This window comes from Pleurodeles waltl, chromosome 1_1 (genome assembly GCF_031143425.1).
Source record: "Pleurodeles waltl isolate 20211129_DDA chromosome 1_1, aPleWal1.hap1.20221129, whole genome shotgun sequence".
In the NCBI taxonomy this organism is placed as follows: Eukaryota; Metazoa; Chordata; class Amphibia; order Caudata; family Salamandridae; genus Pleurodeles; species Pleurodeles waltl.
The window spans coordinates 717611360-717625999 of NC_090436.1; the positions used below are offsets into that span (position 1 = coordinate 717611360).

Below are 14640 nucleotides of genomic sequence, written 5' to 3' on the forward strand. Positions count from 1 at the left end.
CTCTTTTGCTAAGAGAATGTCTAACGCAAGGCGGTTCTGAAGAGTCGTAGCAGCCATTTCAGTATCTAAGAGGAAAATAGCTCCTGAATAATCCATTAACATGTTATCCACAACCGTGGACAACTTTTGAATTTTCATTGAATTCAGAACAACTCCTACTGAAGGAAATATTGCTCCAGATATGTCTCCCACAATGCTAGAAACTGATTCTTGCTTGTGTCTCATTTGTATTTCAGTAAATTTAGGAAACGTACTCAAATCATCAAGTTGATACATTTTCTAGAAAACTATTCCCAAATAATATGTACCATACCATCCTCTAGGAAGACGATAATAGGCATTTTTCCCACAGATGTAATAGACCCCAGGCACTGGTGGGTCTTGTCCATTTAACATAAAGGTCCATTTATTCCCAAACAATAACACATGTCTACATTCACTCGTTCCTACAAATATTCTATGTACACTAAACTGTGGCCTATATGTACAAAGCTTCCCTATATGTAGTGCATCTAAAGTTAGTTTCCCTTGTTTAGTAATGTTGGTGTATGCATGATCAGTTCCAGGGCTTCGTGAAACTAATCCTTTATTTACCTTAGCTTTAATCACTCTTCTCCTATCCTCTGTGATATCTAAAAAGCTCTTTTCTACAGGTGAAAGTAAACAATTTAGGTTATTCCAATGGGAAAAAGTGGTTCCAAAGGTTAATGTAGGTTCAAAGAAACCCTTTACTATCTCTATGTTATAATCCCTAGCTATCTTATTGCCTCAATGATAGGCACATAAGAAAACACAATGGTGGTCATTATAACCTCAGCGGTCTTTTAACAAGACCGCCGAGGGACCACCGCGCGGAAGACCGCCAGTAGTGGCGGTTTGCCGCTCAGCGTATTATGACCGTTGGCTGCCCTCTGTCGTTTTTCTGACGGAGAGCCACCAACAGCCATACTTGCGGGCGGCGGGGAAGTGGAGGTTGCTCCACCTCCACCGCCATGCCAACAGAACACCGCCCAGCTAATCACGTCCTGTGATTCTGCACGGCGGTGTTCTGTTGGCGGTGTGGTGTCGGCGGAGCTGCCCCCATGGCTCCTGTCCCCTCCCGGTGGATCGACGGAACAGGTAAGTTGATCATCCTTTAGGGAAGGGGGGTGGGGGGTGTTGTGTGTTGTGTGGGTGCATGGGGGTGTGCGTCTGTGTATGTAGGGGGGGTGTGAGTGTGTGTATGCTTGCGGGGGTGTTGCGTGTTTTGGGAATGAGTGCGTGTATGTCTGTAGGTATGTCTGTGTGGATGTGTGCGTGAATGTGTGAATGTGGGTGTACGTGTCTGACTGTGTGTGTGGATGTTGGCATGTATGTCGGTGTGTGTGCGTGTATGTGTGTTGGGGGTGCCTGCGTGCGTGTCGGGTGTGTATGTGTAAGGTAATGTTGGGGGTCGGGGTGGGGAGGGGGGCCCTGCCACCTTTGGAGGGTGGCAGGGGTGGTGGGGGGTGTAGTGGAGGGAGTCGGGGTGGAGGTGCGGGGTGGGGGAGATCCCTATCAGTGCCAGGGAAGGAATTCCCTGGCACTGATAGTGCTTACCGCCATGGATTTCATGGCTGTTCCTACCGCTGGAAATCCACGGCGGTAAGCTGGGTCAAAGTACCGGCAGCGGTGTTGTCACGGCCGCCGGGCTGGATACCCAGGTCTCCAGCCCAGCGGTCGTCTCCGCCCTTGCGGGTGGAACGGAGAAGCGGCGGATGACCATGGCGGTAACCGCCATGGTCATAATACTCAAAAAAAGACCGCTAGCCTGTTGGCGGTCTTACCGCCGCTTTAACACCGTCCGCCAGGGTTGTAATGACCCCCAATGTCTACATTTGAGTAGAAATATTGGATGTATTCTTGATTATAGAATCATGTTAGTAAAAGACTACAACTTATGTCATATGTTAGAGGCAAACTATGATAGGCAATACCCTCAACAGAGACTGGAATCTGCGTACAGACATAACAATCTCTCGCAGCTATTACATCAACATACTGACGCAATAAGCGATAGAAGACATTAGAAGAAAGTTATTTCTCTTCATGTAAGTATCTCTCATCTATTTTAAACCTATATATTGCTGAAAGAGTAGGAATTGATTTTAAAGGAGTAATAGTTGTATGTACAGCTATGGTATGGCTGGCTTCATTTGAATCAAGAACAATCATACTCACAATCAATAACAAACATACTATTGCACAAACAATTGCCAAACCAATACCTATGAATTCGCAACATCTATTCTTAGTATGTTGTTTGCTAAAGTTTCCCATGGTCTGTAAATAATCAAAAGTAAAAGCAAAACAAAAGTATGGCTATGCAGCAAAAATCAAAACAAAAAGACAAACATTTTCATTTCTTCGGTTTTCAACTTCAATCTTCTATCCCTCCTTATTTTTGTTCTTTTTTTTTTTTTAAGTTCTTCACACTATCAGGACCCTTCGTCAAAGTTTGGTAGAAGTTGTCAAAATCAGTTTAGCAGCTTGTCAAATTAGGTCATCAAAGTCTTTTCAGGTACGGTTCAACCAAGTTGTTTCATTTAGTTTTCAAATTTAAAATTTTTCTCAACAAATCTTCATCAGCTTTCTTCATGCCAAAATAAAGACCTTAAATGTCTCTGTCAAAACAAAAATTTAAAAAATTCTACTTGCCATTCATTAGTAGTTACATATGCCCATTAAGGACCAGAGTATCTTTTACTGACTACATTTTTCCTTTTAAATCTTCGACCACTACTGGCTTCTCCTTCACTGAGATATTCTTCTCTATTTAGCTCATTTTCTTCCTGAATTGGTGCCACCACGTTAATCTTTCTTGCTTATGAGCTTGTCTCCGGCCAGTTGACACCTTTCAGAGGTTTTCTTGTTAATGCTCTTTTCAGAACTGAACTCAAATTCTTCTCCTTCAACGTCCCTGCAACTGATTCAGGAGGAGTCAGACCCTCTTGGCTTGAATGTGTCTCAACTCCTTTTCCATTGGGGTAATTCACTTGTTCAGTCTGGTTTGTCAGACCATCTGCTTCTGAGGACACCCTCCTCTGAGCAGGTTTTCTCTGGATTGGTAATCTCTCTTGTTCTCTTTGGACCGGTTCTTTTAGTGTTTAATTTGTGGATGATTTACCCTCACCATCCAGGATACCCTCCACTTCGTCTGACACAGGAGTGTGTAAGTTGACTGGAGCGTTTCCAAGTGTAATCTCCAGCTCTTCTCTTTCCTTTCTCTTTCTTGACCTGGAATGTGCTTAGGTGCAGGTAATCTCAACAGCTTCTGTTGGAGTATTTACTTTCTGAGTGTGACTTGCGTGGATAAAGTTTGGGAGCCCTACAAACTTTACAGCTGTAGTCGTTATTAATATCACCTGGTAGGGTCCCTTCCACAGAGGCCCCAAACACAATTTTCGCACGTGCTTTTGGATCGCAACACAATCACCAGCCTTCAGGTTGTGTCCTTGGCCTTGAAGTGCTTGAAGTGTGGTAGCTTCCACCTGATGAGAGAAAGATTGTACCACATCAGCTAGACCCTTGCAGTAGTCTAACACCATACCATCTGTAATGTTCACAAAAGCATTTGCAGGTACAGCTGGCAATCTCATAGTTCTTCCCATGAGGACTTCATGGGGCGACAGTCCTGTTTTCTTGTCAGGGATGCTTCTCATTGACATTAGAACCAACGGCAAATCATCTGGCCATTTCAAATTTGTAGATGCACACATTTTTGCTAATCTCAATTTCAGAGTGCCATTCATCTGCTCTACGAGTCCTGAAGCTTCTGAGCGGTAACTACAATGGAGTTTCTGTTCAATGTTTAAGGCTGAACATAGCAACTTAATCACTTCATTGTTGAAGTGGCCTCCTTAATCAGATTCCAAAGAGACCGGGAAACCGAAATGTGGAATTAACTCTCTAGTACTTTTGCTGCTGTAAGACTGTCATTTCATCTTGTAGGGTAAGCCTCAATCCAATGACTGAAAATACACACAATCACCAACATATATTTCAAACCAGCACATGCAGGCATCTCTATGAAATCCATCTGCGTTCTGCTAAATGGTCCTCCAGTCATGCCAATATGTCCCATATTGACCACTGTCCCTTTGCCAACATTCATTTGTTGACAAATAATGCACGTATGGCAAATTGCTTCGGCAACCCGTCTAAACTTTGGATGGAACTAATGCTGCTTGAAACAGTGGACCATAGCATCTCTACTTACGTGGGGTTGTCCATTAGAGTATCTGGCCACTTGAGTCAGTAGACTATTGGGCAGAACTACCTTCCCTTCTCCTGTTACCCAAATGTCATCATCTCGCTGCAGCCACGAGTATCTGCCAATATCTGCGTTCCTCTTTGGGAACATTATCTTGGAGATCCTTTACCTCTTCTAAAGTGTCAATAATGTGCATGTTAAAACTTGCATAGACTTCATCATCCTCAGGCAACAATTCAGATTTCCCTTTGAAGGATATGCCATTCAATGTGCAAAACTTTGCGACTTGATCCACATATGCATTTCCCAATGACATGTAATCTCTGATGTGCACTGCACTTAATCGCAGCAACCTTTTCTGATATTTGAATGGCTTGTATCAATTTATGAATTTGCTCACCATTCCTTATGGGTGAACCAGAAGAGGTCAGGAAACCTCTCTGTGACCATATTTGACCAAAGTCATGCACAATGCCGAATTTGTGTTGACTGTCTTTGTAAATTGTCACTTTCCTTTGATCTGATACGTGGCAAGCTCTAGTAAGAGATACTAATTCCGCCACTTGTACAGAAAACACTCCTCGAAGCCATGAAGCTTCCAGTATGCCAGTGATAGTACACACTGCATATCCTGCTCTTATTGTGCCTACATTATCTCTCAGGCAGGGACCATCAACAATGATAATTTGATCATTTTCTTCCAGGCAGGTATCTCTAATATCAGCTTTGGGTTGTGTGCATAACTCTGTAATTTCCAGACAATTATGTTCTATATCATCCAATTTATCAGAGAAAGTATTCTCAATCAGGAGTAAAGTTGCTGGGTTAAGCACTGTACAGCCCTTAATGCTTACATGTGGAGAACCTAAGATTTTATATCTGGTCAGCCTTGAGCTGGTCGGATACTGAGTTTTAGACCTGGTAAGCAAAATCTCAATTGAATGTGGTACCATAATAGTGAGAGGATAACCCATCACTATGCTCTCGCTCTGAGCGAGGCTGTGCTCAACTGATGCAACGGACCGCAAACATCCTGGTAAGGCTACTGCGATCAGATCCAAAGTGGCTTAAAAATGTGCTACCGGGTGAATTACACCACCATGAGTCTGAGTCAAAACAGACAAAGAACATGCATCACGTTCATGACAAAACAGTAAGAAAGGTTTGGTGTAGTGAGGCATACCTAAAGCTGGAGCTTGACACAAACTTTCTTTCAGATCATTAAATGCTTTCATACAAGTTGCATTCATCGATACAGGACCAGAAACATCTTTATGAGTTCTATAGGGGTTTTGAAAGGGCCGACAAATTCAGGATCCACTGGCGACAATAAACCCACCATTCCTAAAAACATCCTCACATCTTTTTGTGTACTCAGTACTTTCATTTGTAAAGTTGTAGCTACTCTCTCTCTGGAAATTTTCCTAGTTCCTTTTTCAATCAGATGACCTAAATATCTCACCTGCTTCTGACAGTACTGCAATTTAGCAGGGTACACTTTATGTCCATTGTCTCCCAGGAAATTCAACAATGCAGTCGTATCGTATCTCCACCCTTCTTTTGTTTTGGATGCAATTAGCAAGTCATCAATGTATTACACCAATGCTGACTGATAAGGCATCACTAATGACTCCAAATTCGTTTTCATGATCTGGTTGAAAATGGATGGTGACTCTAAATCCCTTTTGGAAGTCAATACCATCAGTAGACTTTGTAGAGAAATTTAAAACAGAAGAGATATCTGCTGACCTCATGTAGAGGCACTGAAAAGAATACTTGACAAAGTTCTATCACAGTAAACCATTCAGCATCACATGGGATCTGAAACATAATCACAGCTGGATTTGGCACAATTGGCCAACATGTAATCACTATGTCATTTATTTTCCTCAAATCCTGCACAAGACAAATTTTCTCACATTGTTTTTACAGACCCATTATTGGTGAATTACATGGGCTACTCAACACTTCTTTCAAAATTCCTTCTCCACAAACTGTTCTAGTAAGGGTTTCATTCCCTAGATTGCTTCAATTGTCACTTGATATTGTGGAGTCTGAGGAAAAACTGCATTTGATTTAATTGCAACTCTAACTGGTTCTACTCCTTTTATTAACCCAATGTCCTTTCCTGAAAGATCCCAAACATTAAACTTAACAGTCTTCTGCAAATCAACAGGAAGTTCTTTCATTTCAAAAACTGGAAAGAAACTAATCAAAGGAGCTTCCTCATTCACTGACGTATCAAGACTGATCAAAGGAAATTCCTCAGACACTAGCTCATTGTAACAGTAAGGCCCATATTTATATGTTTTAGCACCGCATTTGCGTAATTTTTTTACGCAAAACCGGCGCAAAGTTGCAAAATACAATTGTATTTTGTAAGTTTGCGCCATTTTTGTGTCAAAAAGTGGCGCAAATGAGGTGCTAAAAATTTATAAATATGGGCCTAAGTATTGGGTTTTGTTCATCATCACTGTTTGTTTGAATCTCAATACCCTCATCTGAACAAGTAATTGAGCATCTTGTTTTGCACAATAAATCCCTTCCCAGTGAAGATACAGGACTTTACTCACAAACCATAAACCTTTGCAAACCTTTAAAATTACCAATTTTAACCAAGACTGTTTCTGTATTGGGATTCATCAAATATTGATTGAAAACTCCTACAATCTGAACTGTTTTCCCTGACAAAGGCAAATCTGGAACCTCTGCAGATCTTACAGTGTGTAGCTCCAGGATCAACCAGGAAAGAGACTTTGTGACCATGTACTTTTCCCTTAACATAAGGACCCTTCTGATCCACTTCTAAAGAAGCAGCCAACACACATTCTTCCTCATCTGAACTATCCGGCAGCCAGACATCATTTATTCCATTCTTACTGTGTAAGGAAAATTGGTGTACTGCATTATTACTCTGATTCATTTTCTGACTTGTGACCACCTGAGAAAGCATCACATGTTGCTGATCCATATGAGACTGCGGTACCTGCAATTGTCGAAGGCATCTGAATGTGTTGTGCAGGCACCATCTGCACTTGTGGCTGCATCTGTTGCAATTGGGATAATTTTACTTGTTGCTCCTGTGGTTGCACTTTTTGCATAGGCTGCATGAGTTGTAAGGATTGAAAACCCTGCATCGGATTTATATTATTCTGGAAAGTTTTAATTTGACCTCTCATTCTTGATCATGTCACATTCTGAAAAGCAGACACCATTCATCTGTTGGACAAAACCTCCCTGATTTAACACTGTACACTGCTTTCTCTTATGTCCAACACCTCCGCAAATGTGACAAGGAAACCTGAGACTCTCCCTGTATCATGACAGAATTCAAATCTACACCTTGATTGACACGTCCCATCGACATTCCTCCATGTCCTCTACCTCTGCCTTGATTCTGAAACATACCACTTCACTGTTGCTGTTGTTGAACTGGAAATCCTCCCTGAATCCCTGTTTGTGCAGCCTTAATCTGCATCACCATTGCCTTTTCCTTCAACCTTTTCTGTTTAAATTCAATCTCATCGCTACAGTATTTAGCATACTGCAACACCTCATCAATCGGCTTTGCTTGCCAACAAATCAAATGATTCATAATCATCTGAATAATTTCTGGTCTGAGTCCTTCAACAAACCTGAACAAAAAGTGAATCATGTCTTTCGGCTCAATTGTTTCTGTACCACTGTAATGTGTAAATGCTTTTAACAACCTCTCATAGTAGGCATGAATTGATTCTTTCCCTTCCTGAGCAGTCATACCTATACACTGACAATCAATGTTTTTCCGTGAAAGTATCGTCTTCAGAAACTCAATGATCTTATAGTAATATTTAATTACTTCAGGAGATGGTGCACCTGTTGATGGATCTCTCAGTAGCTCACTTGTTGGCCAATCTACACTCCTCTTTCACTCAATCCATACATCTGCAGGAACAACTATATCCAAATGAGAGTTTAAATCCTCCCACAGGCATTCCGCAAGTTTCACAAACCTGTCTGCTGGTACCATTCTGTTGGTTTCTCAGTCAACCTGGGATAATCATTTCGATACGACAAAATGTCACTTCTGCTCCAAGGGACAGGTACAAAATTCCCTCCTGGAATTTCTCTCATTGGTAAAACTTTTACCAGCTCTTTAATTTGTGTTACATCTACAGGAGGAGTATCTGAAACTTTCTTCTGCCTTTCTCTTTTCTTGACCCATCTGCCTTCCCATTTTTCTAAAGATCTCCAAATTTTTACTTTCTCAAGAAGCTCTCTAAGATGTGTTTTCATCCCAGCAGCCCTCATGTGTTCAAAATCTTCAACTTCAAAATGCAATCTATAACTTCTTTTCAGGCTTTTTGTTTTTGTAAGATCTATTTAATATTCATGTGCTAATTCTTGTAGTTGCTGATGCACTTCAGCTGCTCCTTCTGTAATTAATGGACACATGTATCTCAACTCAACTTCAGTGTAAGTCTCAAGTCGATTCACTGCTATTGTCCCCTCAAGAAGCTCACCTGCTTCCATCGACAACCTCATCTTGTTTATATGCTTCTTTTCTTTGAACTGTTTCTCTGGAACATTTGAAGCACTTAATTCTTCTAACCATCTTGTTAATTGCTGTGCAGTCAAACCCTGTAATTAAATAATACCAGGTTGCATACTCGGCAACTGCTGCTGCATTGAACTCACACATTGAGGACTTTACATTTTTAACACGGGACCATTATGTGATCCAGCCATTTCAGAATTTCTAATGGGGTTAAATCTAATAACAACCTTGTTCTATTTGGAGTTTGTTTCCTAGGCAATATTAACCTCATGCTTTTATTCTGGTTTTGAACTCCTTGGTTACCTGTACTGCTATTATTTGGAGCATATAAAGGCACAGGTGGGCCAATTGTAATAGGTACCGTCACTACATCTGGACTAGATCTGGTCTCTACGTTATGAGATTGCACTACTCCTGCATTCTGCATCTGAGGCAGTAACATCGGAGTTGGCTCTGTTGGATCCAACATTGGTTTCTGCAAAGTCTGTCCTGTGGAAACACTAGATTAACAGCTGTATTCACAATCGCTACATCTGGGTAAATACTAGGAACATTAAGTTGTGGCAGTTGTACAGTGTCAGTTGGCATATTGAAGCTGCTCTGCATCGGTATTTGCATAGACTAGTCTGTACTGAGCTCTGATTCACATTAGGATTAACCTGTATGGAACTCTCATTCATATTATTCTATAGGACTCTGCACTGAATTCTGTATTGGAGTCTGTATCACTGTAGGTGGTATCAGTGCAGTAGGGTTTGTACCACTTGTACTCAAACCCTCTTGAGCAACGTAAGGTGGCAGACAATTTCTCAATATCCGTAAAATAAACTCATCAATGTCCACTTCCTCATTATTAATCAATGACCTTTCAGGTTATTTGATGTCTGTTCTTCATCTGATGAAGAAAAACTATTTTTAGATCTATTTGAAGCTTTCTTTGCATCTTTTTTGCTGTCTTTAGACATTGCATTACTTCACTAATCTTGACAACAGAACACTGAGAACACTCCCCATCAACATAGGTAAACTCCAAGGACTGGGGAAAGCCACTTTGGGTGCTTAGGGACCATCTTCCTCATATTATACAACTATTTAAAAAACAATAATGAAAACAATTAAATGAATGTATACAACTTTTGACATCATTTAAAGAGATACTAACCAACCTCTGATACCAAAACAGCTAAAGCAAAAATCTTGGCAATATTTTATTCACAACAGACTAGGTAGCAGATTTCATGCTATAGGTCGATGAACTGAAACCAATCCACTTTAAAGAAAATGTCAGAAGCAGTCAAATCAAATATCAAACAATGCACTATACATCATTATAAAACCAATGAAGACACGCCATGATCAATGCAACCATTAACAACCACATATGTTTATTAAGAAGTAACAATGTTTATTTCCCTATATTAACAATGCTAAAGTCACAAATATTATTCTCAAACTCCATTCATACATGTAAAGAAACAATAAAGGCTGATTGAGTTGACAAATGAACCTAAGCTTAATCAACACAATGAGAATTATTATTTCAATAGAGAATACCCAAAACCATAGCAATAGAATCTGAGCAAGAGAAATTGAATACATTGAATCATCAAACTGAAAAGTCAATGAGCATTCATGAATATGAGAGTAACACCTCACTAACCACTAGTTAGCATTAACATGTTGGGCCTCATGTAAATGATTTAGTAAAGGATTCATTTCTATTCACTAGACTTTGACACAGAACAAGGAGGAGAAAAGCGGCAAAGGTGGAAAGAAGGAGGAAGAGAAAGATAAGTGATAAATCAGCGATCGAAAGGAGTCAACAAAAGTGCGATGTAGAGTAGGAGGAGAATAATGCTAGTTAAAGGAGGCATGAAATGAAGACCAAACAACCTTGGTATTCCACCACCCTGACATTGAGCAGTGGCGCTGGTGGGATTCATAGACAAATTTGACCCAGGGGCTTATTGTTTTTACAGTTAAGCACTGGAAACATAATAGTCCTCAAAAGATTTTATGTTATCCCATGTCAAGTATTGGCACGTCCATTTCGGTTCATGTTGTATGATTTAGAGAGTTGTGTTTAATTGTATGCCTTTCAGGAAAAATCCTCCAGTTTCACCAAAACAGAAAAAATACTGTGCCTACTATACTATTTAGGGAACACTACTACGTGCATTTTGATGCTGTTGTGTATGATTACTTTTTTCACTTGTATGGTCTGTTATAACATTGTCAATTTACAGTTTTTTGGGAGTTGTGCTAAGTAAAGATTTATTGAAGGTTTGATGGCTAGGCGTTCACCTCCCTGTTCTTACAGAGGGCCTGTGGATGTAAATGCTTAGGTTTAGGGGTAAAGATAGAATTTTTAGATGCACCATCTTAATTTAAGAATATGACTGGCCTACTGATGTGCCTAATCCCTGTTTGAGTGTGGGGGATAATCCAATTAGAGTTTATGCATGCGCTGATTGCTTGAAGATTTATAGCTTCTTGCATTAACTGTAATTCAATTAGGGCCAGATGTAGGTAGGTTCCGATTTGTGACTTGCAAATTGCGAGTCAGAGCGACTCGCAATTTGCGAGTCGCAAATCGGAATGTAGGAAGGTGTCCCTGACACCATCTGTGACTCGCAAGGGGGTCGCAAAGGCCCACCTCATGTATATTCATGAGGTGGGTCGTAATTTGCGACCCCATTGAGACTCGCGGCACTCACATGGATGGTGGCCTGCTGGAGACAGCAGGCCACCATGTCTGTGACTTGTTTTTAAATAAAGCAGTTTTTTTTTTTGTAATGCAGCCTGTTTTCCTTAAAGGAAAACAAGATGCATTACAAAACTAAAAAATGAAACATTTTTGTTTAATTTTTTCAGAGCAGGCAGTGGTCCATAGGACCACTGCCTGCTCTGGAAAAATGTTTTTAATGCCATTCACAAAGGGGAAGGGGTCCCATGGGGACCCCTTCCCTTTTGCGAATGGGTTAGAATCCATTTGAATGGGTGCTAACTGCGATTGTATCGCAGTCACAAAACAATACAACATCGCGCTGCGACTCGCAATTAGGAAGGGAACACCCCTTCCTAATTGCGGCTCGTAATCCCGTTTTGCGATTCGGTAACCAGGTTACCGAATCGCAAAGTGGGGTTTGGGAATCGCAATGTGCTTTTTGCACGTCGCAAACAGCAAAATTTGCTGTTTGCGACATGCAAAAAGTTTAGTACATCTGGCCCTTAGAGCTTACACGAGTAATATGCCTGAAGGTCTGATAGTTTTGATGGAATTAGAGCCTTTTATGCAAAATATTTTACTTCATGTTTAACCCATGTAAATTTAGTCTGCAGGAACATAAAATGGCTGGATTTGAGGATTTATGTTGGATGCAGCTGTGGGATATTCTCATATTTTTTCACTTGAAACCTGTGTTCCACTAAATATAAGTGGAGAGTTGTGAAGACTGAGAATTCTTAACCCTAAACATAACCTAACAATTGTTTCTAAATTTTCTACAATGTTAGTAGTTATGGTTTGGTAGGTCCCTGTGCAGGAAGTGAGCACCAGAATCATAACTAGCGTAGCATAAGGTGAATGGACAACAAACCTTCAACTGAATATTTTGCCCTAGCATGAACAAAATGTAATGTACAAATATAAATAGAAAAAACGCACAGGGTCACTCAAGTCCCAAATTTGTGCACTTGTAAATAAATGTCAATGTATTTGATTGATTACTTAAATTTCCTGCTATGATATAGACTGTTCCAATTTGAAATTCAGATTAATAACCTCTATCGAAGCTCCTTTATTGGAGACAGCCTTATGCCCTATGGAGTTTCACATCTGGTATCTGCGATTAATTTGTTTGTCTGACCATTGGCACAAAGTTAAATTATGTTAATGCTTATGACATAACAAAGACGGGCCAGTCCTAAATAATACCATCAGTAGACAGGCTGAAGTGTCAGCTCAGGCTCTCCTTTGCTGGTTCTGGCTTCTGTATGGCAAGGGATCCTGCTTAAGAAAAGCTTAACTATTTGAATGCAGGCAGGACAAGTAAGAGAGTAGAGGATATGTTCCTCTAATGTTCGTCTTCATGGAATGCGTTGCAAAATCTGCACTTCTCTTCCATCACATTTGCTTACATTTTACTTCTCAACTTCATCTCTTTATACTTCATCTCATTCTCAAGCCAACTTTCCCTCTTTATTTGTCAAACACTGCATTCTCGCTCACTTTCTATTCACCATCACTTGTAAAGCTGCTGAAGATGATAGTCATTCTCCTGACATTTATGCTGGCCATTCTGCTCTCATCGGCCCTGCATCCAAGTATGTCTAAAGAAAGTTTAAATGTAAAGCTTGGGCAAATATTTGACTCTGGGAATGTTCTGCTTCGTCATCATAACCACCAGTCATGTGATTCATCTGTACACCAACACAAATATGTGTGTTTTTTAGGTGCTTCTTTTCCATGACCAGAATTATAGTCTCCACTACGAATATACACTTCCATCGGATCCTGTTCCGAATGATCAGAGCCCCAAAGGAAATGAGCCCCTTTTTATGTGGACACATTCTGGTTGGGAAGACTGTGATGCTGTTTGTGGAGGAGGTAAATTATGCTTTTCAGCATAGATATGATTTAATCAGTGTTAGCATATTATTTATTATTTATTCATGTGTTATCTAGTTTATTATGTGAATGCCTGTCACAGCATCCAGGCTTGAGAAAGGACCTACCATTGAAAGAGCATAGGAGATAATATCTTATGAGTGTGTGTGTGGGGGGGACTGATTTTTCTCACTTTCTGAACTCATGGGATGGTTGAATACAAAGGAGTAGACTCTCATTGACTCTTTCAATTCTTCAGCACATCGAATTTTCTCTAATTACCTTTGGTCTGACCAAGGAACCAAGAAATGATAGAGCACTTTCTAATTCTAAAAGCCTAATAAACTGAAAACTGTGGAATGAATATTTTGCAGCTGTCAGGAGAGCTTGAAAAGCTTCAAGTGTTCAGGTGGGACCCACCCCTTCAGCACCCTGCAGTCATTTGGATATCCCCAATTCTTGCCACTGTCAATAAATATCAGTGAGATATTGGATTCTCGGGGTCACTCATCACATTCTGCAGGGGAGACCAATCACTTTGCATTATGCCACTGTTTCAACCTCATCCTACTTCCATTCTTTCAGCCAAACCTAAAACATGCCTATCATCTTGAACCTACATAATGCAAAAGGTGTTGCTCTTGGACCGTCATTTAAAATGCTAATTTTGATATGAGGTATGGGTAATCGTCACTCTTGTGCACGAATTAGGTCCACTAACATGCATATTGTCATATTTGTCATATTACCATGAGACTGGGTAACTTAAAAATGAGTAAAGGATTTAGAATTATCAAAAAAGTTAAAAACTTGTAAACACAACACAGTAAAAATCCCACAGCTAGGTACTATTTGAGGCTATTCGTGATGGAGCTTGATGAAGTGGAAGTCAAAAATCCTTGGTGGGACAAGTCAGCAGGTTGTGGCCAAGAAGGGCTCTACAGGACCAGACAGTCATTGGATGAGATGCCAGTGAGGCCGTTGAATTGTGACAGGAAAGCTCAGAATGGGAGATATTCAAAGTTTGCACCAATGTAAGGTCCGTTTTCTGCCAGAAATTCTTGGTGCCTTTGTCTGGTGAAGATTCCTATGTTTGACATAATCTCCTTTTTTGGAGCTCAGATTTTTTAGTAGGGCAAGGCTGCTGCAAAACCAAGAGCAACCTAAATCTTGGCCCAGCTACAACACACCTTTGTTAGATTGACTTAGCAAGTTTGTTTTAGTTCTCTGGAGGTCATTGAAGCCAAAACGTTTCTAAGTCCC

The 14640-nt window shown here is 40.5% G+C and overlaps 1 protein-coding gene across 2 annotated transcripts in view; it reads left to right on the forward strand.

Moving 5' to 3' along the window:
• The window catches only part of ADAMTS19 (ADAM metallopeptidase with thrombospondin type 1 motif 19), a 1141020-nt gene that overhangs the window by 882270 nt on the left and 244110 nt on the right, over nucleotides 1-14640 (forward strand). For both annotated transcript variants that reach the window (XM_069227292.1, XM_069227293.1), the window contains one exon: nucleotides 13224-13377. In XM_069227292.1, coding sequence (XP_069083393.1) covers nucleotides 13224-13377 — 154 coding nt within the window. The remainder of the gene's footprint in view (nucleotides 1-13223; nucleotides 13378-14640) is intronic.